The sequence below is a fragment of the Pelodiscus sinensis genome, chromosome 1 (assembly GCF_052426305.1).
Source record: "Pelodiscus sinensis isolate ZL-2025 chromosome 1, ASM5242630v1, whole genome shotgun sequence".
NCBI classification, from domain to species: Eukaryota; Metazoa; Chordata; order Testudines; family Trionychidae; genus Pelodiscus; species Pelodiscus sinensis.
In genome coordinates, this window is record NC_143052.1 from 153,788,282 (window position 1) to 153,813,546 (window position 25,265).

The 25,265-nt window shown below is 42.0% G+C and overlaps 1 protein-coding gene across 6 annotated transcripts in view; it reads left to right on the plus strand.

Moving 5' to 3' along the window:
* NME7 (NME/NM23 family member 7) overlaps nt 1-25,265 on the plus strand; it is a 174,888-nt gene that overhangs the window by 126,900 nt on the left and 22,723 nt on the right. For 3 of the 6 annotated variants that reach the window (XM_089772739.1, XM_089772733.1, XM_075907002.2), the window contains 2 exons: nt 16,547-16,654; nt 21,491-21,563. In XM_089772739.1, coding sequence (XP_089628865.1) covers nt 16,547-16,654; nt 21,491-21,563 — 181 coding nt within the window. Of the gene's footprint in view, nt 1-16,546; nt 16,655-19,896; nt 21,466-21,490; nt 21,564-25,265 lie in introns of those variants that run through there. The other 3 variants (XM_089772749.1, XM_075907007.2, XM_075907016.2) reach the window with 2 other exon arrangements.

A 25,265-nucleotide genomic window follows, 5' to 3' on the forward strand; every position in this document is an offset into this window, starting at 1 on the left:
GTGTGCCATAGAACACAGTTTAAGAAACACTGCCATGGACTTACTTACTGGAGCAGGCCTATGGCCTCCAAGACTCTGGCCCCAGCAATCCCTGTTTCTCACTATGGCTCCCTGCAGTGAATCCAGCTGAATCAGCCTGCAGGAGGCTAGAACTGTACCCTTTCAGTGCGCAATGTTCTCATCGAGTGTTTGCAATGACACGGGTAGTCTTTTCAGAGCAAGGTAATAATATATTAGTCACCTGGGTACAGAATCTGAAAGCCCTTAGGTTAGGTACAGAGAGGCAGAAATTAAACCATAGGGCATCCTGGTCAAGCCAGTGCCATGATGAGTGAGTCAGGTTTTGATGGGCTCCAACTTCAGCTGTCTCCTGCTGTCCCCTTTTGGCTCCTCTGGTCCCTCCAAAAAATACCACTTCTTTCAGTCACTCTCCACCTTGTTCTCCAGCTGAGTTCACAAATCCCAGCTTCCTGCTGTTAGGTGTTGATTGTTCAGTAGTTGGGGCATCTCTTTGTCTTGCTGGGCCCTGTTTTTAGCCAGCTTTTAAATGACTCTACTCATTCCCCTACACACAGCCCTGTGGCAGTTACCAAAGCTCTGGTCTCCTTCCCTGTTCCTTGAAAACCACATGGAAGCTTCAGCTTGTGCAGGATGCTGCTGCCCATTTAAGCATGCTAGGTCACCGGACATGTGGTTTCTCTGTGCAATTCAAGATATTAGTCATGTTCTGTAAAGCCCTAAATGGTCTGAGAGACAGCATCTCCTATTACTTCCCATCATTAATGATTAAGAATGGCTAGGACACTCTTGCTTTTGGCCCCTGGGTATAAACTCTAAAGGATAGCTGCAATGCTTAGTTGAATGCCCACATCTGTGAAACTTGCTGCCCTTTTTCAGTGCCTGAGGTTGGAAGACATCAGGGCACACTACAAAGATGCAAAAGCACTCATGTACCCAATCCTATTGTGCCTAAAGAAGTCAGTGTGGAGGATTTGATTTGATGCTGGGTGGCCAATGGACCTATGGTCCAGTGTAGGGTTTTTTATTATTATTATTATTTTGGTCTGCTTTGTTCAACTGAGTCATAATGGAAGAGAATCAGAATGTGTAATCATGGTACAGCAATGCCTTTCTAAAAGGATATTTGTGAAATGATTAGGTCTCATTGTCTACAAGAAGAAAACATGCAGCAGACTGGCTATACCAGAAAGGGGGAAAAAAGACAATTAAATGTATTCAAACACTTTCCAAAAGCAGGAAGTGCAGTTACTTCTCAAAAAAGCTCAACAATATAATGTTAGTTGCTTGTTACCATTTCCAAAGCAAGAGATATTTTTTAAAAATAAGTTCCATATAAAAATATTTATAATATCATTTCAGAAAACCCTATGTGTTAGGAAAATATTCATAAATTGAGTGAAGTTTTAAAAAGAAATTGAGCACTCATATTCAGAAAGGTAGGAAGAGGCCCATGACTGTTGAACAAGGCATGATATCGGTTTTCAGATAGCAAAAAGGGTGTCACAAGGAGGAAGGGTGAAATTGTTCTCCTTGGTCTCTGATGATAGGACAAGAAGCTTAAACTGCCAAAAGGGAGTTTTAGGTTGGACATTAAGAAAAACTTCCTAACTGTCAGGTAGTTAAACACTGGAATAAATTGCCTAGGGAGGTTGTGGAATCTCCATCACTAGCGGTATTGAAGAGCAGGTTAAACAGACATCTATCAGGGATGATCTAGATAGTGCATGGTCTGAGAATTATTTGGGGAAAGTTCTATGAGCTATGTTTCACAAAGATGGCAGAGAAAAGAACAACAATGCCTATTATTTCTGTAGCATTTTACATCTTTAAAATGTTGTAAAACTATTGGTCACCACAATGCTGTGTGAGCAGTAACTCTTTTACAGATGGGAAAACTCAGGCATAGAGGTAAAAATGAAGCAATAGCCTTAGGTCCAGCTAGCAACAAAAGGCCTTACTTTTATAGAGGCCATATACACACAGTCAAACATCCAGCAGCTAAATCTAACTCCACTCTTCTAGTCCCAGCTTCTGCAGAGTTCAGATTCCCTAAGTGCCATCCACAAGCTCCAAAACTGAGGTTTTAGTCTAGCCCCTTGCTTTCATGCTCACTCTACGAGACAGCAAATTACACAGCACCATTAAAAACAATGAGCAGTCCTGTGGTGCCAAAGGCATGGTCTACACTGGGACCTTAGTCCAAAATAACCACTTAAGATTGATTTTGTTAGTGGTGCATCCACACTACTAAGCCCATTATTCCAAAATAAGAAACCACAGAATTCGAACTCTGTACTCCTGCTTTTCTTGAGGAATAACACTAATTCCAAACTTGCAAGTCTGAAATAACAGTATGGACTCTCCGGTGCCACTAATTCTAACTAACTGACCTCTGGGAGGCCTCCTGCAACTCCCCAAGTGCTTCCTGGGGCTCTGAGTCAGAGGTAGCGCATCCACATTAATGGAGCCTGCCTCAGACTAATTTTGATGCTTCCCCATAGTGAGGACACAGAAGTTTGAATATGTTAAATTGGGAGTCCATAAGTCAAATTTAGTAAATTTGAAATAATTTTCTAGTGTAGATATTGCCTAGTGTAGACTAACAAATGTATTAGGTCATGGGCTTTTGTGGGTAAAACCCATTTCATCTGATGAGTTGGAGTGGAAATTACAGAATTCAGGGCATATATATAACCCCAATCTTTTGCAGTTATATATACCACAGATTCTGAAATTTCCACTCCAGCTCATCTGAGGAAGTGGATTTTACTCATGTAAGCTCATTACCTAATACATTTGTTAGTCTTTAAGGTGCCACAGGACTACTCATTGTTTTAAAAATTACATACTAACATGGCTACCCTTCTGAGACAGCATAGTTGAAAACTTCCTTTTTGCCCTCACCCTAGCTCCTTTCTCCTCCCCAGACTCTTGTGAAAAGGTTTTGTGGATTTATCCGATTGTACTTAAAGGCTTTGTCTACACTGTGAGTTTTTGTGGCAGAAAATATGCTAATGAGGGACTCGTGATATCATAGCATATTTTCTGCCGTTTCTTTTTGCGCAAGGGATTTTTGGGGTCAGAATATTATACAGGAAAATCTGGATGACTTCAAAGACCTGAGTGACAAATCAAGTGAAATTTAACATTACTAAGTGTGTAAGGTTATGTACTTAATATGACAATAAGAATTTCTGCCACAAGCTGAGAACTCATCAGTTGGAAGTGACAGAGGAGAGAGAGAGACCTGGATGTGTGGGTTAATCACAGGATGACTATGAACCATCAATGTGACGTAGCTGCAAAAAGGACGAATGTGATCCTAGAATGGGTAAGGTGAGGCAATACCAATAGAGACAACCTTGTACATTGCCCTTGTACAAGGCAGTGTTAATATCTTATTTGGAATACTGTGTGCCAGTGGATCTCAACCAGGGATATGTGTGTCCCTGAGGTTTCACAGAGGTGTTCCATGGCTGCATCAGTTGATCTAGATGTTTGCCTAGTTTTACAGCAGGCTACATAAAATGCACTAGTGAAGTCAGTACAAGCTAAAATGCCATTCAATGACTTGTTTATACTGCTCTATAAACTATACACAAAAATGTGAGTACAATATTTATATTCCAATAAACTTATTTTATGACTATGTAGTAAAAATGAGAAAGTGACCCATTTTTCAGTAACAGCATGCTGAGACACATTTGTATTTTTATGTCTGATTTTGTAAGCAAGCGAGGTGAAACTTGTGCACACAAGACAAATCAGACTTTTGAAAAGGGTACAGAACTCTGGAAAGGTTGAGAACCACTGCTAGATGCAATTTCTATATTCAAAAAAGATTAACTGTAATCAACAGAGCCAACAGCTTCTGCATGCCTCTGGGCAAGGTGTAGGGAGCGGGCTGGATTCGAGCTTCCAGAAGGGGTGGTGCCAAAGGCTGCTGGGCCTCAGGGCTGCCTGGAGTGTGTCATGTCCTCCATTCTCTCTTAGTGTTGCCCAGAGTGGTTTGAATCACAAAGCCTTGAGACAGTTGCTCCCTTTGCCTCCCTTCTCCTGCAAATGGGCCTGACTGAAACTGAATTAGGAGCACCACAGCCATGGGCAGCAGGTATAATAGGCAGGAGAAGGCAATGCCTTCCCAAATGGCCAGGTATGGCCCTGCCCATACCGCGCACTAAGAATGCCTACTGCTTCAGCAGGGCTTCTGCTGGGAGCCCTGCTGAAGCAATAGTCATTCTGGCGGTGGAGAGTTGCTGCCCCCAGTCTTCAACCACACCGAGGCCGCAGACGCTGGAGATTTGCGCCGCCCACCCTCCCTCCCTGGGCACTGGACCTCAGCCCTCCCCAGGGGCCTCCCTGGCCCCAGAGCACCACCATGGAGGCTTGAACCACATGTCACCCTCCCTCCCCGTGGTGCTCCAGGGCGAAGGAGGCCCCTGGGGAGGGCTGAAGGCGTTCCCCTGTGGTGATGTGGGAATTTTGCTTCTGTGGGGGGAGGCTTGGGCACAAGGGGTGGGGTTAGAGTCTTGCCTTGCTCAGGCCTATGTTCATCCACCACCCATGACCACAGCACCACTACCTACTAGAATGATCAGGGAAATAGAGGGCCTATTTTATGAGCAGAGATTGGAAGAGTTTGACTTTAGTCTTGCAAAAAGAAGACTGACCAGTATGTGATTGCTTTCTGTAAATAAATTAGGGAGGTTCATATTAGGGAGGGTGAAAAGTATTTAAGTTAATGGATACTGTTTTCTCAAGAACAAATGGATGCAAACTGTCTATGAATAAATTCAGTCTGGAAATTAGAATGTTTCTAACCATCAGATGGGTGAGATTCTGCAACAGACACCCTGTCAGAGTTGTGGGGGAAAATAACATCCATTAGTGCATGCTAGTGGAAATGAGGTGGATTTAGAAGTTAAAATTAAAAAAGAAAAAGTTAAAAATTGCTTAGAAAAGTTAGATGTCTTCAAGTGACCAGGACCTGATGAAATGCATCCTAGAATACCCAAGGAGCTAATAGAGGAGGTATCTGAGCCTTTAGCTATCATCTTTGAAAAATCATGGAAGTAAGGAGAGATTCCAGAAGACTGGAGAAGAGCAAATATAGTGCCCATCTATAAAAAGGGAAAAAACAACCACCCAGGAAAGTATAGACTTGTTAGTTTAACTTCCATGCCAGGGAAGCTAATGGAGCAAGTAATTAAGAAACTTATATGCAAACATCTGGAAGATGATAAGGTGATAGGTAACAGCCAGCATGGATTTGTAAAGAACAAATCATGTAAAGCCAATCTGAAAGCTTTCTTTGATAGGATAACAAGTTTTGTGGATAAGGGAGAAGCAGTGGACGTGGGATACCTAGACTTTAGTAAGGCATTTGACACGGTCTCGCATTATCAATAAACTAGGGAAATGCAAACTAGATGGGGCTACTATAAGGTGGGGGCGTAACTGGCTATATAACCGTTCTCAGAGATTAGTTACTAGCAATTCACAATCATGCTGGAAGGGCATAACAAGTGGGGTTCCACAGGGGTCTGTTTTGGGACCAGTTCTGTTCAATATCTTCATCAACAATTTAGATGATATGATAGAGAGTCCGATTATTAAGTTTGCAGATGATTCCAAATTGGGATGAGTTGCAAGTGCTTTTGAGGATAGTCTTAATTCAAAATGATCTGGATAAACTAGAGAAATGGTCTGAGGTAAATAGGATGAAGTTTAAGAAGGACAAATGCAAAGTACTCCACTTAGGAAGGAACAATCCGTTTCACACATACAGAATGGGAAGTGATTGTCTGGGAAGGAATACTGCAGAAAAGGATATAGGGATCTGTGAAAGGACTCACTAGTCTGGTCCTTGAGTTACAGGCCTTGCAGGGCCGCCCTCTCGGCCACTGCCAAAAACACTGCTCCAGTTGACTGGGGTGGTAGATGGTAGTGAAGGGGAAGGGGGACTCGGGCCCGCCCTCTCTCTGAGTCCTGACCCAGGGCCCTAAGGTCGAGGGGCAACCTTTCCTCCCCCTCCGACCTGACTGATGGGGCATCACCCTTAACTCATCAGTCCGCAGGCTTACCTCCCTAGCCCTGCCCTGGGTTGCTTTCTCCCCCTCCTGTCTTGGCCGGCTCCCCATCCTCCTATCGTTCTCTCCCGGCATCCTTGCCACACAACGTCTTTTCCTCCGTAGCCTCCCGTGACGCTGATCTTTCTTTCCAGCACCCCCCTTCGGCTCCTTCATCCCTTACTTGTCTACTCCTCACCTCCCCTTCTGTACCTTCGTTTCTTCCTGGTATCTCCTCTGACCTCCTCCTGTCTCCTCTGACCTTCCTCCCTTTATATCCTGGGCTTCTGCCTTGGTCCAATCCCCTACACCCCCGCTCACGTTGCCCCAACCACCTGTGGGGACACGTCACGCTGCCTGGCCATGCCTCCCCAGCCGACCCTGTGTGTGCCGGTGTTTCCATCTGGGGCAGCGTCCAGTTCTCCGTTCAGGCCAGCCTCTCATGTGTCACCGCTGCTGCATGCGCCAGAACCCGCTGTCCTGCGCTCCCCGAGCACCCACAGCTGTGCTGGCTTTGAGGCAATCTGCTGCCTCACCTCGGCTGTGCAGGGTGGCGGCTTCTGCCCCGTACCGTCCCGCCACCTATTCCCCCTGGCAGGAGAGGGGCTGCAAGTGGGGGTCTCTGCTGCCTTGTCACATGTTTAATATGTGGTCCACTATGACCTGAGTCAACAGTGTGACACTGTTACAAAAAAAGCAAACATGATTCTGGGATGCATTAACTGGAGCGTTGTGAGCAAGACACGAGAAGTCATTCTTCTGTTCTACTCTGTGCTGATTAGGCCTCAGCTGGAGTATTGTGTCCAGTTCTGGGCACCACATTTCAAGAAAGATGTGCAGAAATTGGAGAAGGTCCAGAGAAGAGCAGCAAAAATGATTAACGGTCTAGAAAACATGATCTATGAGGCAAGGCTGAAATAATTGGGCTTGTTTAGTTTAAAAGGAGAAGACTGAGAGGGGACAAAATAGTGATTTTTAAGTACCTAGAAGGGTGCTACAATGATGAGGGAGAAAAATTGTTTTCCTTGGCCTCTGATGATAGGACAAGAAGCAATGGGCTTAAATTGCACCAAGGGAGGTTTATGTTGGACTTTAGGAAAAACTTCCTGTGTCAGGGAGGTTAAACACTGGAATAAATTGCCTTAAGGAGGTTGTAGAATCTCCATCACTAGAGATATTTAAGAGCAGGTTGAATAGACCTCTATCAGGGATGGTGCTTGGTCCTGCCGTGAGGGTAGGGGACTGGATTCGATGACCTCTCAAGATCCCTTCCAGTTCTAGGATTCTGTGATTCTAACTTAATCAGTTTTAAGAGAGAGCTGGACAAATATGAGTGCAGTTGTATGATGGAATTGCTTGTGCTGGGCTGGGGAGGGACCAGGGCTCACTTCTAGATTGTTTCTGAAGCTCATGCTTCAGGGTTTCAGCCATCCTGTGGCAGAGGTCAAGAAGGGAATTCTCCCCCCCCCACACACACACACACTATGTATTGGGGGAAAGCCTTTTTCCCCCCTCTTCTTTCAAGCATCAGGAATGGCCACAACTAGAATTGGGACGATGGGCAGTGTGGCACCCAGCGTTCTCTCTCTCGAGTATTTGACTGGCTAGTTCTTGCTCACATGCTCAGAGTTTGATTGCTATGTGGGGTTGGGAAGGAAATCTCCCTCAAATCAGAGAGGGACAGGGGTTCTTTGCCTTCCCCTGAAGTATGTGGGTGCCAATCACTTGGCAGAGTTATCTGGGTGTATCCCAATCATTTCCCTGCTATTGCAGGGGTCTCTGGCACTAGGGCACCTTGATCCTTCTTCTCTACCTGTGACACATGTTCTTGTTTCCTGGGGTCTCATTTTGGTCATTGGATTTAGTGTGTGGGTGTTGGATGGTGTTGGTAGCCTGGGATATACAGGAAAGCAGGGTAGATGATATACTGGTCTCTTCTGCCCTTAAACTCTGTAACTCTAACAACGGAAAGGAAGGATAGTCCTTATGCTTGACAAAACACAGGGTTGGGAGATCTGAGTTCTGTTTTCAGTTCTGTCACTGTGACATGGGGCAAATTGCTCTGGGCCTCAGTTTCCACATCTATTATATGGGCATAAAGTCATGACCCCTCTCCCTCCTGGGTTGGGAGATTCTCTGTGGCAGATATTATGAAAGCAAAAAGAGTTAGTCAATATATTTGAAGGCTGAATACTTACGTATATTACTACTGTTTTATAACTGCATTGGCTATGTGACATTTTTATTTGATATGAAAGATGACCATATACAAATTTGTGTGTGTGTGTGTGTGTGTGTGAGTAAAATCATAAGATATGACTGTTTCAAGCAACCAAGCTTGTTGTCTCCCTTGTCTGGTATTGATTTTATGTGAATGTGGATTTCTCCAGTAGATTGATAGCTGCTTACACCTCTGCAGAAAGACACATTAACATGTATGAAAAGGAATTATAATTTTTATTTACCTAACTCTTTGATTAAGTAGAAATTTATATAATCAGTTACCCCTTCAAATAGCACAAGTTACATTTAAAAAAATTCATTCAGCCACAGACCATTGTCAGCTAGAGTAGCAAACAGATCAATAACAGGCAGCAGTTACTATGTCATGCTGTCTGTGGAGGCTTGTAATGGAAAGGACATGATTGAATTGCTTAAATGTTATTTAGGGTCAAACATCTGACTCTGTCCTTTTGGTTTTAATTGTGCATATCAGCTATTAGAGATCTAATGAAAAAGCTAGTACAGATTGTGCCAAGGCCTGCTAGCTAGGAGGTTTAATGACTTCCTTATAAAGATAAGCTTCCAGTGTCAGATTCTTCTTTACGATATGGCTTCTTTGTGGTGATCTGGTAATACAACAGACCAACAAAGCCAAGAGATCTAGTAGGTTCAGGATTCCATTCTTTAACACAATCTTATGGCCCCTACCGTGTGACCCTGAGAGAGCAAGCATTTTACCAGAACAAAGTTTCTTGTGCCCTCAGTCCCACCTCAGAGAAAGGGAGCAGTGTTTCTCAGAAGATAAGGGAAATACTGAGGTCACAGTGTCTGGAAGGTGAAAAGATATTGCAATAGCAATGTCTGCTGTCTCCTATCTTCAGTTCCTCAGGATAGATGGCTAGTCACAGTGGCCTTGCATTTACATAGCAACTTTCATCTTAATAGGTTACAAAACATCTCTCAATCTTCTGATTCTGTAATTTGTTTACAAACAGAAATGGCTTTATCCATCAACAAAATGCTCCATGCTCTGGGTTGAACAAAACAGTTGTGCAATGTTGTTGTGTTGTTTGGGCAGGAAATGGAGAGATATATCAAGGTGAAACTGCAAGGAGAAAGTAAAGAAGCAGAATGTAATTAACTCAGCTGGCGCTTTGTCAGGACACATGGGCTTAACTCCCTTACTTTTTCTAGAGGAGCCACAAGAAATCAGTAGTAAGGGTCAGAAATTCTGGGGGTAAGAGTCAATTATTATTGCTCCAAAAAGTTTCATGCAGGAAGCTTGCAGTGATTTATCTCCAAGAGTCACTAATAATAATTTGTTCTTATAGAGCTTATTCCTGTAATGTATTGAGCATTTTCCAGCATCCTTGAAATCAGTGGAAGTAGAAGGTAGCATGAACAGGTGTATATAGCACCTTTCATGTTTGTCATTTATGTTGCTCAGAATCTGTTGGGGCGTTTTCCTGTACAGGGCTTGGTACTGTAAGATGCTGAGTTGTCTTTAATACTGAAAATGTTGGTTGCCATGTCAGTTAGGAAGACTTTGCTTAGTGACAACTGATGTTATTTATTATGTGTATTACTGAAGTGCAGTGAAGGAGCCCCAACCAATGACTAGGATCCCATTGTACTAGATGTTGTACAAACACAGAACAAAAAGGTGGTCTCTGCCCCCAAAGAGCTTAACCAAACAATTAACGTCTAAGCAAGAGACAGCAGATGGATACAGACAACAAGCAAGAGTACAAGTAAACAATGAGACTGTATTGGTCAGCGTGATAGGCAGTCATCTCTAGAACCAGCAACCTAACTGTTGTCAATTTTTGGCAAGCATCGTGGAAAAGAAGAGTTGTACATAGGAATTTGAAGGTAGGATAATGAGGTAGTTTTGCAGAGTTTCTGTAGAGCACCACACAACTATGAGGGGCTATGTGGGAAAAAGAAAATGTAATGAATGGGGGTATGTCTACACTACCCCGCTAGTTCGAACTAGCGGGGTAATGTAGGCATACCGCACTTGCAAATGAAGCCCGGGATTTGAATTTCCCGGGCTTCATTTGCATAAGCGGGGAGCCACCATTTTTAAAACCCCGCTGGTTCGAACCCCGTGCAGCACGGCTACACGGGGCTCGAACTAGGTAGTTCGGCCTAGGCTTCCTATTCCAAACTACCGGTACACCTCGTACCTCGTTCCTGTAGTCAGCGCTGGTCAGTTTTCAACACCGAGGTGTACTGGTAGTTCGGAATAGGAAGCCTAGTCCGAACTACCTAGTTCGAGCCCCGTGTAGCCGCGCTGCACGGGGTTCGAACCAGCGGGGTTTTAAAAATGGCAGCTCCCCGCTTATGCAAATGAAGCCCGGGAAATTCAAATCCCGGGCTTCATTTGCAAGTGCGGTATGCCTACATTACCCTCCTAGTTCGAACTAGCGGGGTAGTGTAGACATACCCAGGGTGATAGAACAGAAGAGGGGGTTGCAGATCACAGCCTTCTTCATATATCCTTTATTAGTATGGAGTTGAAGTATCTTGGGGTATGTCTACACTACAGCACTAATTCGAACTAGTTAATTCAAACTAAGCTAATTTGAACTACAGGCAGTCCCCGAGTTACACGGATCTGACTTATGTCGGATCCACAGTTACGAACAGGGTTCGCTCCGCGTCTCCCTGGTCAGCTGGAGACCAGCAGACCAGGGAGACGGGGAGCAAAGCCTCTGAGGACGCCGGCAGCAGGACAGCCACGGCACGTCTGGGCTGTCCCGCTGCCCGCGTGCTCCGCGGCTTTGCTCCGCGTCTCCCTGGTCTGCTGGTCTTCAGCAGACCAAGGAGACGCGGAGCAAAGCTGTGGAGGACCTGGGCGGCAGGACCGTGGTGTGTCTCGGTCCGCCACCCGCATCTCCCTGGTCTGCTGGGGGGGGAGCGCAGCTAGTATGCCTTCCTCCCCCCCCCCCCCCCCCAGCAGACCAGGCTTTTCTCCGGACGCCTGTGGTGGAGCAGCTGGGGCGCTGCCAGTTGGTGCCGCAGCGCTGCTCTGGGCGCTACTGGACCAACCCGGCAGCACCCCAGCTGCTCTGCCCCAGGCGTCCTGATTCAGCTGCTGCTGGTCAGTTTCAGCAGGAGCGGCGCTACTGGAGCAACACAGCAGCACCCCAGCTGCTCTGCTCCAGGCATCCCCAAGTCAGCCGGTGCTGAAACTGACCAGCGCTGACTACAGGAAGCCCGAGGCAGATCAGTTCAAATTAAGCGCTCCGCTAGTTTGAATTAAGTTCGAACTAGCAGTTTGCCTGTGTAGCGCCTATGAAAGTTAATTCGAACTAACGGCTGTTAGTTCAAATTAACTTTGTAGTGTAGACATACCCTTGAAGAGTTGAAGTATCTTGAAGAAGAATATCTGTGAGGATTTGTCACTTGTACGGTAGACTGCTTTCGAGGGAACTTTGCCCATTCTATGTAGGACTCCCAGCAGCACAAGAATTGGCTAGGATATGGACTGCAATTTAAAACCAGTTTACACAGGTTCCTTGGAAGCTGCAGCTGGCTTCTTAGGCAACTGCTTGTGACCTGACTCTATGCTTGCACCATTGAAAGGCACGATTGGGATTGTCTCCAGGGAGAAATGGGCACAGTAAACATATGATATGGGCTCAGAGTTTCCCTAGCAGAGCTTGCATATGATGTCACACATTGCTCCATTGTAATTGAAACACAAGAAATACATACTACTGCAGTCAGAGAATCTTTCAAGGGTTTTCTGCTCAGAGTACGTTGTCAGTATGTTCCAACCTGAGCCAGTTATCCTTCTGTATCAGAAAGAAGGAGGTAATCTCTGTTTTTCCATCCTTCACCTCTGCTGCGTCTGAGAGCAGCAAACGTGCGCAGCTGCAGTATGAGGTTTTTTTCACTCTATGGCATCAGTCTCATTAGCTCTGAAACCATCAATTAAACAAAGACATTTAAAAAACTGGACAGAAAACAATTAACTCAATAAACATGCTATGGATGAATAATTTAGGGTGTTTCTCACTGTTCTGCTCAGTATATGTTGGCTTTCTCCTTTCTGCTGCAAGGTAACCTGAGCAGAATTTTTAGCAGTTTCTTTTTCTTGTAGTCTGAGAAAATGCACAGTAACCAAACACTGGACAGTTTTTGAAAACTGATATAATTGAATGCAAGGGAACAGTGTTGCAAGCAAGGGAAAGAAAGCCCATACAAATCTACTTTCTGCAGACTCTGGATGGAATGGTTTGGGCTCTTTGTAGGGGATGTGAAGGAGAAACTGGGCAGATACCTAACTTGAATTCTGTTTAGGAATTAAAGCAACATTAATGCAAACAGCAAGGATGGTTGAGAAACTGGGTGAGGATTTAGGAGCTCTGTGGTCATTTTCCAGCTTTGTCGCAAGTTCCTGTGTAACCTTGGGCAAGTTAAATCTCCCGATGCTTCAGTTCTTGCTCTGAAAATGGAGATACTTTTTTCTCCCATCCTTTGTCTATTGTGTCTGCTTGGGATTGTAAACTCTTAGGCCAAGGAATGTCTCTTAATATTCATGTACATTACCTTATATAAGGGGTATTAGAGAGATAAGGTGGGTGAGGTAATATATTTTATGTTGGTGAGAGAGAAGCTTTCGAGCCAACAGAGCTTTCTTCAGATCTCAGGATCCAGACCTGAAGAAGAGCTCTGTGTAAGTTTATCTCTGTCACCTACAGAATAAAATATATTACCTCACCTACTTTGTCTTCCTTGAAGTCATTCATTAAACCAAGACAGATTTGAAATGGAACTCAGAGCAACTAATAGTCTATTTTAAAGACTGTGAGCATCTTCTTTTTCTTATACCGTCTTATTTATTTCTCTTTGCTGCTCATTCCCCTTCCACTTGCCAGTGTGTAATTTACCCACATTTTGCAGACCTACTGAATTTCAAATTGAGTTATTTTACCATTTATATCCATTTTTCTGACCAACTTATACCTCTTCTGTAACTTACCATTTACTCCATCACTGAATCTAACCCAGAAACTTGGACAAGTATTACTCCTGTTTCCTCCATATCTGAATTTGGCCCATTGTTTGTTAGAGCACGCTTAAATAATACAGTGAATTAACTTTCTTTTAAAAGTCACTTAGGCACCAGCATTGGAATCAGAAAAGAACAGGACAAGTAGAAATGCTATCTGGGCTAGTAAGTGTGTCAATTTTTTTGCCCACAGAATAGGAAGTCTGTGGGTAGATTGAGTGATAGCAGACCTGCAGCACCATTAGACTGCCAGTCAGAGGGAAGGATGGCTGGAAGGAATGAGTGGGAGTAAAGCAAAGAGAATTTAATTGCCTCACGAAAGAGGAAAGAGAAAAAATCTGAGCTGAACAGAATAGCCTGTGTAGCAGTTTTTTTGTAGACCTGCCTGCCATCTTAAACAGGTGCTGCTGCAGGTACAATACAGAGTGTGGTTTGATTTTAAGTAGGATAAAACAGCTTGCAAAAGGGACAGGCTTCAGTCAGAATTCAAAGGCAATTTTACCAGAAAGGCAAGAAATAGTTGAATTTGTCAACCAAACCAGGGCAGGCTTTGTAGTATTGATTACTTAGTGCTGCTGATGACAAATACAATCTGATACATTTTTTTACAGCCCTGCAGTTGCATTCCTGACTGTCTTTTCCTTGTCCAGGCAATTTAACATGCAAATCAGTCCTTGCGCTCTGTTTTCACACTGATTTTTAAACACACAAGTATGTGCACAGTGTTGATTTAAAAAAATGAAAAATGCGTGGGGACAGAAGATTATACTAAAGAATATAAGGAACTTAGATATAAACTCTCATTCCAGAATTTATGATGATCTACATATCAGTTGGCTGCATGTCAGAAGCATTAAAAGTTTTTCATGAAATTGTCAAAAAGCACAGTAAGTTTTGTGATAAGACTTGGAAGTGAGTGTTCGACCTTTCATATTGATTCCTTCCATGGATTTGACCTCTCTGCTGCTCATGTGGAGTATGTGTAAACAGAAAATGCGTCACTTAGGCAACAAGAAGCTCCTGCTACTAATTACTCCATAAAATAGAACAAGAATACCATGTGTTTTAACAGTGGAGCCTGACTTCAGTTTTTCAGATTTTTTGAAATACTCTTCAACTAGCAGGCCAGAGTTGAAGCATCTTGGAACAACTATACTAACACCCAATTAAATGAAAGATTTTTATAGAGACAACAAATTAGATTCCTTGAAAGTATCTTAGGAAAACAAACAGAAAGCTTATCACTACAGTTGCTGATGGCTAAATTGACATCAGATTTGTGCAGGTTGGGAAACCTTAGGCTCATCTTGCATAGCACATTTAGATGGTATGACTCTGTGGAATAAAAACCAGGCATTCTAGTGATCATAGTAGAAGATCTCAAAACTAGTTGACTTGGATTTAGAAGGAGCAGAGGTGGATATGGACTACTCAGATGGTGTGCAGGCCAAGTTCAGACAAACTACAGCTTGTAATGTTGTGCACTGCATCAGTTGTAATGATGACCTTGGTATTCTGCTACTAGGAAAGGATTTTCTTAGTCGAAAATGCCTTTGAAAATAAAATCACATTTTAAAAGTTGGTCTATTTAAGTCCCAAAAGATTACTTGAACTTCAAGCTCTATCGTGGATAGATGCCAGAACAGATCACTGTGATCATCTAGTCTGACCTGAAGTATATTACAGTCCATAGACTTACCTGAATTAATTCAATCCCTTGCTAATGCTTTTGAGGCAACAATGAGCGATGTCCATAGTAGTGAAAACCATAGTAAAAAAATTCCGAGGGGTAGCCTGTTGGTGTGTAACTGAAAAAACTTCAACAACAAATAGTCCTTCAACACTCTTAGAAACTAACCAAAAATGTAAATGGTATCATGAGCTTTCGTGGGAACAACCCACTTTTTCAGATTGTGTTGTGCCCAGGAAAGCTCATGATACCATTGACATTTTTGGTTAGTCTCTAAGGGCTCATCTCGACTACTGTAGAGTGTTGAAAGAGGATATGCAAATTCCACAGGAATTTGCATATCTTCTTCTGATCTCACTTTTGAAAGCAGAGTTTGCCGAAAAAGCCACGTCTAAACTACATTCATTTTTGAAAGCTCTGCTTTTGAAAGTGAAATCGGAAGAAGATATGCAAATTCCCACGGAATTTGCATATTCTCTTTCGACACTCTAATGTAGTCTAGATGAACCCTAAGGGTGCTACAGGACTATTCGCTATAGTAAAAAATTATCAAGAATATATTGCAGAAACAACCTCAGAATGTTGTCATGTGAGGTAGGGCCATTCTTAACAAAATCAAGATCATGATGTTTTTCATGGTGGACTTAATCATCATTGATATTGAATTCTCTTGCTTTTCAAGAAGATGATCTCCTGGGTTTTTAAACTTTACAAAAGTTAGGAAGTCCGGAACTCATGGCAGCGAAAGACCATCGTTGCCATTGTGACATTTTAATGATCTTTGTAGGTGGCAAATTTGAAGGGGCAAACATTTCTATATCATTAGAGGTAAAGCTGTAAAAAAAAAACAATTTTCACTGCTAAAGGCAAGAAGAAAAATGCAAATAAGAAAAATGAAATATGTAGTTTATGGAGAGAGTATGAAAACAAGCATTTATATATAGCATGTGAAATATAAACTCTGAGAACAGGAATAAATTGAGTGGTTTTTATTTTCTTAATTAAAAATAAAAAGAACCATATTTATTTGTGTGTGTTTGTGCAGAAGCAAAAGAAAAGTATATGTAACAACAAAAATAGAGAGCAACAGGCATATATCTTCAAATTTTTTTATTTATTTATTTTTTTATCAGTGAGAGTAATTCACCATTGGGTCATGGTGGATTCTCATCACTGAGAATTTTTGAATCAAGATTGGATTGTTTTTCTAAAAAGTTGGATTTAGGAATTACTTTGGAAAGTTGTGTTATACCCGGGGTAAGATTGGATGGTCCTTTCAGGTCTTGGAATCTAGGAATTACACTAGACACATGTAAGAGAGTTTTCACCCTTTGGTTCCCATCCTGGTCATAGCTTTTCAGCCACATGCATACGTAAAATCCAAGTTGGAATTTATGTCTTAACTTTCATTTTTGGTATATTGTACATAGAATGTATGCTTTACTTGATACATGTTTGTGTTGTCCATGATGTAACAATACTATGAGTTTCACACCGTGTTAATATTTTTATATTCAATAGGAAATAGCCCGTCATCTTCGACCTGGAACCTTGCGTGCCATCTTTGGTAAAAACAAGATTCAGAATGCTGTCCACTGTACAGATCTACCTGAGGATGGGCTTTTGGAGGTAAGGGTTCAGTAAATACACGCATCTCTTTTGTAGCTGGGTTTTTTAAATTATAAAATAAAACTAGCAATTTTCTGGGGTTATTTAACATGTGTTGTGTTGGGAGAAATAGTACTGGCATCTAGTGATAAGTTAAAAATAAAACAGCTGGTAAATTTATTAAAATAAATTAATTCAACTACATGATTAAGCCACAGGCAGAATTCTGATTCGTATAGTGGCTTAAGACTTCACCCATGCAAGTTTCTCAGGATGCTATTGAACAAAGTAGTGAACCAATGTCAGAAGCATTATTTCATCAGAACCCTCTCATTCACCTAATCTTCCTGAGGAATATTTAGCAATTTGACAAATGCACAAGATTACAAAAACACCTTTGGTGATCAGCTTTGTTTTTGACATCTATGGGTAATTACAGAAATTCCTCGCTTAACACATGCCCGCTTAACACATTTTTGCAATAGCACGATTTTTGGGGGGGGGGAACGTTTTTCGAACAACGCGACCTGTCTGGCCAGAGGGGGTCACCGGGGAACTGTGCGGTGAGCAGAGAACCTCCGCCATTTTTTAAGGAGGCAGACAAAGCCCCGAGTAGCTGCCGGTGACCAGCGAGCTGGGAAAACCCAGCCGCCAGCTGCAGGCGGGGGACAGAGGAGAGGGAACGAGGCATCCAGCCAGAGGAGGTCGCCGGGGAATGGCGTGGCGAGCAGAGAACCTCCGGAGGCAGGGTAATCCCAGCGCAGCTGCCGGTGACCAGCCAGCTGGGGAAACCCAGCCCCCATCTGCAAGCCCCCTCCCCTGTCCTTCCCTTCCCTTCCCTTCCTTTTCCTTCCCTTCCCTTCCTTTCCCCAGAGCCAAACACCTCCCCTCCCTGCTATAACGCAGTCCCCTTTCTCCCCCAACCTTATGTCCCGGTCCCAGCTGCTAACAAATGCAGGCTGGAGCTGCAAGCGCACATGCGCTTGAAACGCAACCTCCACCTTTTCCATTATCTTCAATGGGAAAATTGACCCTGCATAACACGTTTTCGCTTAGCACGATCATTTTCTGAAACGTTTCTACCGTGTTAAATGAGGAATTACTCTGTCTATCAGTAGGTCTAATCTATGCTTTGTTAATTCTGTAATTAGTGCCTGTTTTTGGCTTTTAACATTTTCATTAAAATTCAATAAAAATTAAGCTAGAATTAAAGCTCATTTCAGACAAAATACTATTGATAATATATGGAACAAAAAACATTATAAAACACCAACCTATACAACCAAGCATAGCAGGAGAATTAAAGCTTTCCCTTTGTGTACATTAAACTTTTGCTGGATTTGTTTTTTTAGTGAGTTTTACTTTATACAGGAAATAGCAAAGTACTTATTCTAATAGAGCTTACTCTTGGCTAGCTGACACAATTTTAAACACCATTTGTTCTTGTCTACACGGATTACAAAGTCATGATTTAAAATGACCTCATTTTTTTTTTTTTAGTGAAGGCTAGTTCCGGGGTGAGAGGACAGTTCAATCTCTGATTCATTCTATCGTTATAGTGTTGGTTTAGTGATTTCAACATTTTTCCACTGAGAGCTGATTTAAGGCATTGTTCTAATCAGATCTACACTTCAGCGTTTTGTCAGGGGAGCTCTGTCAGTCAAGGCAGGTGAAAAACCACACACCTCAGCCAGCATAGCTATGCTGGCAAACCCCACAGTGTAGACACAGCTATACTGGAAGAGTGCTTCTCTCAGCATAGCTAGTGTCATTCAGGGAGGTAGTAATGGAATGATAATGGAAAAATGCCTTCGATGCAAAAGTTGCATCTACATTAGAAGGCTTTGCTGGTATAGCTATACTGACAAAGCATGTGTAGTACAGGCAAGGCCTGGAAAATTAACTCTACCAGTAGAGTTAAAATGTTATCTACACATAAATATATATGCACACCAGCGTGATATAGTTATACTGGCATAAATGTGCTTTCTTTCGCTGGTAGACCTCTTCCTGTGGATGGGAAAGGGAATAACTACACTGCTGTAACTATGTCCTATCTTGAAATAACTGCTAAATAAATAAATGCTAATCAAACCTATAAATGACAGCTATTCTGCTATAATTTTCAAGTATATACCAGCTCTTAGCAAACTAATTTGGCATATAACACCAGACTGTCATCAAATGGTATCTATTGGTCATTGCTTGCTTGGGCTGGATTTGAACTAGTGACTAGAAATGAAAGTCGCCATTATAGTAGTAATGATCTGGACCATGCAGTCATACATCAGTGAAGATTTTAACAAGCAGAGAGTGAGTAGGATGTCATCACCCACTAAGATTAGAAGCCTTTTGTAGAGCAGGAGAGAAAGGGTTTAACCACTAAAAATAAACCATCCAGTGTTGACTGGCATTTCAGTATATCTAGCAGACTTCCATGTAAACAACCTGGGCCATGTTGAGCAATGCACCATGGTTGCTTTTCATGAAAGAAGTGGCATAAAGCAACTGGAGTGTACAAGTGAATCTTGCCCTGCTTCTCCCCAATTAATTTGAAGTCTGAAGTTCCATCTCAGTATTCTGATTGCATGAACTCTAACACTACTGTCATGGGTCATGATGTTCTCTGAATCCCGCAATGCGTTATCAAACTTATGCACACTATTTCATAGCATGTTAATTAATATTTTGAGCATGTGCTTTGCAGTCCATAAACATTTCTCTTTTTTTAATTGCTTTTTTATCATTATGCTCTTGCAGCCATATGACTTTTCATCTGTCACTCATTTCTCCTTTGACAATTAGGGCACCTCTACACAGCAGGGCTAAAGCTGAAATAAGCTACACAACTTGAGCTACGTCAATTGTGTAGTTTAAGTCAAAATATCTTATTTTGGCTTTTGGCACTGTCTACACAACAGAAAGTCTGAGTTAGAGCATTCTTCCTCCGACTTCCCTTACTCCTTGTAAAGTGAGGGTTACAGAAGTTGGAGTAAGAAGTCCTCCAGCTCAACAATATTTCAACATTATGTCAAAATAAATGTTTGCTATGTAGACGTGAACTATGTTATGTTAAGTTGTGCAGACATAGCCTAAGAGCTATAGCAGCAATAATGAAGACCATCCACCAATGTTGCATTATTAATGAAATGAAACAGTGAATAGTACATTCTGAGTCCTTAGCAAACAGACCTTGTTATATAAATTACCAGAGCTTTTTGATTCCTAGAATTCATGTACTACTTCTAACTCTTCTTTTTAAGGTCAGTTTTGAAATTAATACGATTGACTGAAAATCCAGCTAAGCAGAAAAAAAAGAACTTCTTGGTGGTTTTATGGTCTTGGCATGTACAACCAACTTTGCTTAGTGTACCTGCTGAAATAGTAGTGAGATAATACACATTCACTTGATCTGAGGGAAGGACTGCATTGAAAAGCTTATTGAGAATGAGATGGAGAGAGTCAGTATAAATTCCCCAAGTCTGTCATTGAGTAGTTCATCTAGACCTGTATTGCTTTAATAATAGTAATATACCACCTTTCATCTCAAAGTGCTTTTTTAGCTCTCTGTACACTGTACAGTTGCGTCGAAGTGCAGCCAGCAAGATGACACCAAACACAAGCAAGGGTGGATTTTGTTCAAAGACTGTGAAGACAAACCACTGATATTACAAAAACAGTTATGGTGATATATTTTGATGAATGATTTAGCATTTTAATAATAGATTGAATTCAAAATATAAATTTTTGGGGCCTCCGACAATGTGAATTCACTCCCTAGTAGAAAGACAGACTTGTGAGTCCCATTCATGGCTCTCCATCACTACATAATGGAGCTGACAGGGTCTAATCCATTTCATATGTTTCAATGGAAATTTGGTTACAGTCTGCCATGGTTATGATGCTGCAGTTGTTCCCATGAGACTGGACTAAATTACTCACTGGCATAACGCCATTGACTTTTATGAAGTTATGCTGGAGATAAATGTGTTCTCAGGCTAATGTGGAAAAAACCCTGACCCTTGTAATGCCCAAAGGGAGGAGAAACTTGACCCAAGAAACTTGACCCTTGGCCCACACCTTTTTGGAGTGGAATTATTAATGCACTACATCACCTCACTGTGATACTTTTTTCAACAATGAACTCCTCAAATGCATGCCCCTCTACTCTGACTACCAGCATGGCCCTGGCTTCAATAACCTGACCGTATACAAATCCCGGCATTCCTTCCAGCCAAGAAAGCAGCGCTGTAATGATTGGGTACTGACATGACACGGGAACTCCTGAGGCCATGTCTACACCACCACAGTAAGCTGACCTGAGTTACACCATTCCAGCTACTTGAATAATGTAACTGAAGTCAACATAGCTAAGGTCAACTTACCTCAGTGTCTCCACTGCTCTGTGCTGAAGCAAGACACTCTCCAATTCACATACTTACTCTTCTCATTCTGGTGCAGTACAAGAGTCAATCATACAGGTCTCTGCTATCAATTTAGCAGGTCTTCATTAGCCCCACTATATTGACCCCGCTGCATTGATCACAGCAGTATCGATCTCTGATAAGTGTAGACATGGCCTAAGTCAGCTCTGAATGAGACGTGCACCAATGCTCTCTCCCTCCTGCACCCCTCAGTTTGGCCGAGTCACTTCCAAAAATTTCATATCAAAATGTGAAAACCTTGTAGCAAAATTTTTGCTGCATTTTTGGCAAAAAGTGAAATGTTAAGTGCAACGAATACTTTGCAAAACAAAACACAAAATTAGTGTTAAACATAATGGTGGGAAAATGTGTGAGCATTTATTTATTTTGCCCTGCTCTACTATATAACTGCATTTTGTTTTCTGCTGAATAGGACATGGACTCATTTCACCTCCTGGGTCCTGCCAGATTTTGCTCTCGGAACATAAACTGTAAGCCTAGAGGCCGTAAGTCTGCCTGGAGTGAGTTGCCTGTAGCCCTTGGTCTGTCAGAGGGGTGGGTAGGTAATCTGGAGCCAGTTGTTGCTGCCCCAAAAAGAAGGTTGGGCCAGACCGAGAACATATGTGCTCATTCATTGGATAGCCCAGGTAGCCTCTAACCCAGCAGTCCTTGGCAGTCATAACCAGTTGTTACATCTCACTTGCTCTTCCCTGAAGAGACTCTCAGAGTAGCCTTCTGCTTCAGGAAGAGAGTGTGGCCCACTATGTTTGTAAAAGGACAATTTTAATCCAGAGCAGGAGAAGAATTATTTATTGGTTGTATTACTGTGATATCTAGAGGTTCCAATCAAGATTGGAGTCACTTCATGCTAGGCTTTGGACAATCCGTGCCCCAAAAAACATAAATTCTAAATAGACAAGATAGTCAGAGAGAGGATTATTCCCATTTTGCAGATGGGAAACTGAAGATGGGGCAGTTTCCTAATACTAATACAGACTTGACTTTTGCCCTTGTCAGACTGAGAGAGAGAAGGGATATCTGCTTAACTTGTCACCTTTTCCTTAGAGATACTTCAATAGGCTGTGAGGAGGAGTGCGAATTTTCCACTTTGTGACAGGTTCTTCAACTGATATTTGAGCACTGTTTAGTAGTAGGGTACCAGTGATTGCCATAGGATTTGTTTAGGTATTCCTTGTTCTGTGTATTGGTTATTTTAAGCTCTCTCTTTCTTTCTCTCCATCTGCAAAATTACCAATAAACTCTGATTAAAGATCAGCCTGAACTGGATTTGGAGAGTGTTCTTTCGGGCAATTGCTGTTCAGCTGGCCCAGAGATTAGAACAAAATACTTCAACCTCTTAAAAGAGAGAGACAGAAAGAGGTATTTTTAGTTCTTTTAGGTACTTTTAATTCTGCACGCTGACTTTTCAGAGCTGGCTGGTAGTACTCTATCTGTGGGGCTGAAAAATGAGGAAGCAGCTTTTTAAAAAAATCAGTTCATTGTCACTAGCTCTCTGTAGTTTGACCCTGACCTCTTGGCTTTGTTCTGCAAACTATTTCACATTTTAGCCAGTCACAAAGCAAGTCAAAGTTAATGAATAACTCTGGTAACTGATTTGAGGCAGGAGGGAGGAGATGGAATTTAGCCTGAAACATTGCCGTAATTAGAGTCAGCATATGTTCATTCATGAAATTATAACTTCTGTTTTTATTTCTGGTATAATTTGGATGATGGGAGTACAGTTAAATCTATTTAGTGCTCTTCACCTAGCTGCATAGGGCCCTTAATTATTTCATCTCTGTGTGTATCCTTGCATGTCTTTGTTAATATATACTTACTGGTGATAATGTATAGAAAGGAGTGACTGAAATGATTGATCTAAAAAAACCTAGACACAATTTTACTATCTGTTACCTGTTTGAAGACAAGGGGTAGCTCCAATGTAATTTGAGGGGCAGGGGACATATTTGTGGCAATATGCAAATCAGGCAATTTTTGACAGTTCAAAAAAGCTGAAACTAATACCTTGTTTTCCATACAACAATAATCTAAATTTTCATCTCAATTTGATTGACAAATTGTTATGTGATATACAGCTTAGAGGATATTTCCAGAGTTTAAAAGAAAAATCTTTTTTATTTAAAGTTAAGGTTGCTAAGCTGTATAACAAAAAAATACATACCAAGGCTGTAGCATTAATAAAATGTAGGCATTTAAATGTATGTCAATACTCAGTTAAAGTGCCATAGATAGGAATGTAACTTGTATGGTTCATGCACTCTTAAAGAAACCTATTCACGCCAAAAATCAAGCATTCAGAAATATCCAACAAACCTTCATTCTGCCCCTTCTTGAGAAGGTGAGAGCTATTGACAAACATATCAAATAACTTTAAGGGCACATCTTCACTCAACCACATTGAAGATTGATGTTCTGGTGTTTGATTTAGTGGGTCTAGTACAGACCCATAAGTCGAACAGTGAAAGCAGCTCCGGCTGACGCCTGTACTCCTTGCGAGGAGTAAGGGAAGCCGACGGCCTCCTGCAGTAGGGATGCTGCTAAGCTTGGCTTAAGGTAAACAGACTCCAGCTATGTATTCTACTTTCCAGGTCTAGTGTAGACCTGGCCTAAGAGTTACATAAAGTTCACAACTTAGGTATTTTAGTTTGAGGTGAGAGTGAAAAGAAGAGTTAGGTTCTAGATTCAGAGCGGCATTGACCTTTGAAAAAATTCAGGGGAAAGTTAGGATCTTACTAACTAATCCTAACATGCTGTAGCAAAATTCTCTAACCAATCATATCCCAGCCATTTTAACGAATATACTTAGTTTCTGTCTGATATATAATTAATTTTGCTATCAAAGAAACAAAGATCATACAGAAAAACAATCGAGAAATGGAAACCATAATGACAAAACTATAAAGAAATGAGGATTTCACAACCACAGCTATTGATAGGTGGTTTCTTGCCGGACAAAAGACTATCAGAGTTTTCTTTAAAGTATTAAAGTTTTCTTTAACCATCTTAAGATCTGTTTCTTTATTTGGTGACTGTTACTATTAGGTCAGGATCGCCTTTTAACAGCCCAATATTACATTGTTTTAATGTAAGTAAGATGAAATGTGAGGATGTGACTTCCAGCTTCTTAGCTAATGGCTGCTGCTCTTCTAATATAGCTGCAGAAAAAACCTTAGGCCTTATAACATGGCTACAGGAAAAAGCCTTATCCTTACAATGTTGTTGGTGATTCAAAGCAAGCATTGATACTTATATTAATACTCAACACAGTTGTCATATTCTAGCATTCATTCCAGTCACTTGCTCTGTAACCTGGGTTGCCTCTCAGTGTTTTGCTGTTGTAGTTCCACACTGGGCCACACTCAACCAGTCCCCCAATATATGCAGGCACACACCAAGAGTCTGTGTTCTAGGCAGCCCCTAGTCACCAGGTCTAACCCCAGCAGCCTGTCTGCAGCCCCACTGTGGCTTCCACCAGTCTTGGTCATGGTGACCCCAACATACTCCCAGTCCTGAATTACTTCAAAACTGCTTGCCCTGATGTGTCCAGCCCTCTGTGGGACAGCTCACAAGAAGAGTAAAATCTCTTTATTCCTCTAAAGAGACCCAAAAAAATCACAGCTAAAAATCACCTAACTATGGTGAATACACTCCTCCCTTTAATGTGACAGCACAGAGATGATTTGCAGCAAAATAAAACATTTATTAGCAATAGGACATAAGTTAAGTGATAGTGAAAGGAATAAAGTTAGAAAAGAGTTGCATACAAATAGAAGTGAAAACACACACCTAAAAGACTAAAACTTAATCTCACATGGTATAGGCTTTGGATAAGATGGCTTCTCTCACCAGTCAGTCTTCCCAGCAATGGCTAGCTTTCCTTCAGACAGGACTGTCCCCAAAAGTACAAGGTGCTGGCTTCCCTGGTTGTCTTAGAGGAAAGATCTTTGTGTATATCTCATCTACATTCAGTTCCCAAGACTTCAGCCACCCCTTAGTCGAAGGCCCCATCATTCTTAGCTTGCAAGAGCTCAAGCCTTTTATATCTGTCTAATGATGGGTGCCAAAGATAGCTTCTATCCTTGCCTGTATCTCCCAAAGTTCAGTGACTTTGTTTCAAGAGGCAGGATGGTCTCCTGCTGTTCTTCTCTTCCTGTAGGCTTCCCATCCTTCAGTATAATTTCTGTAAA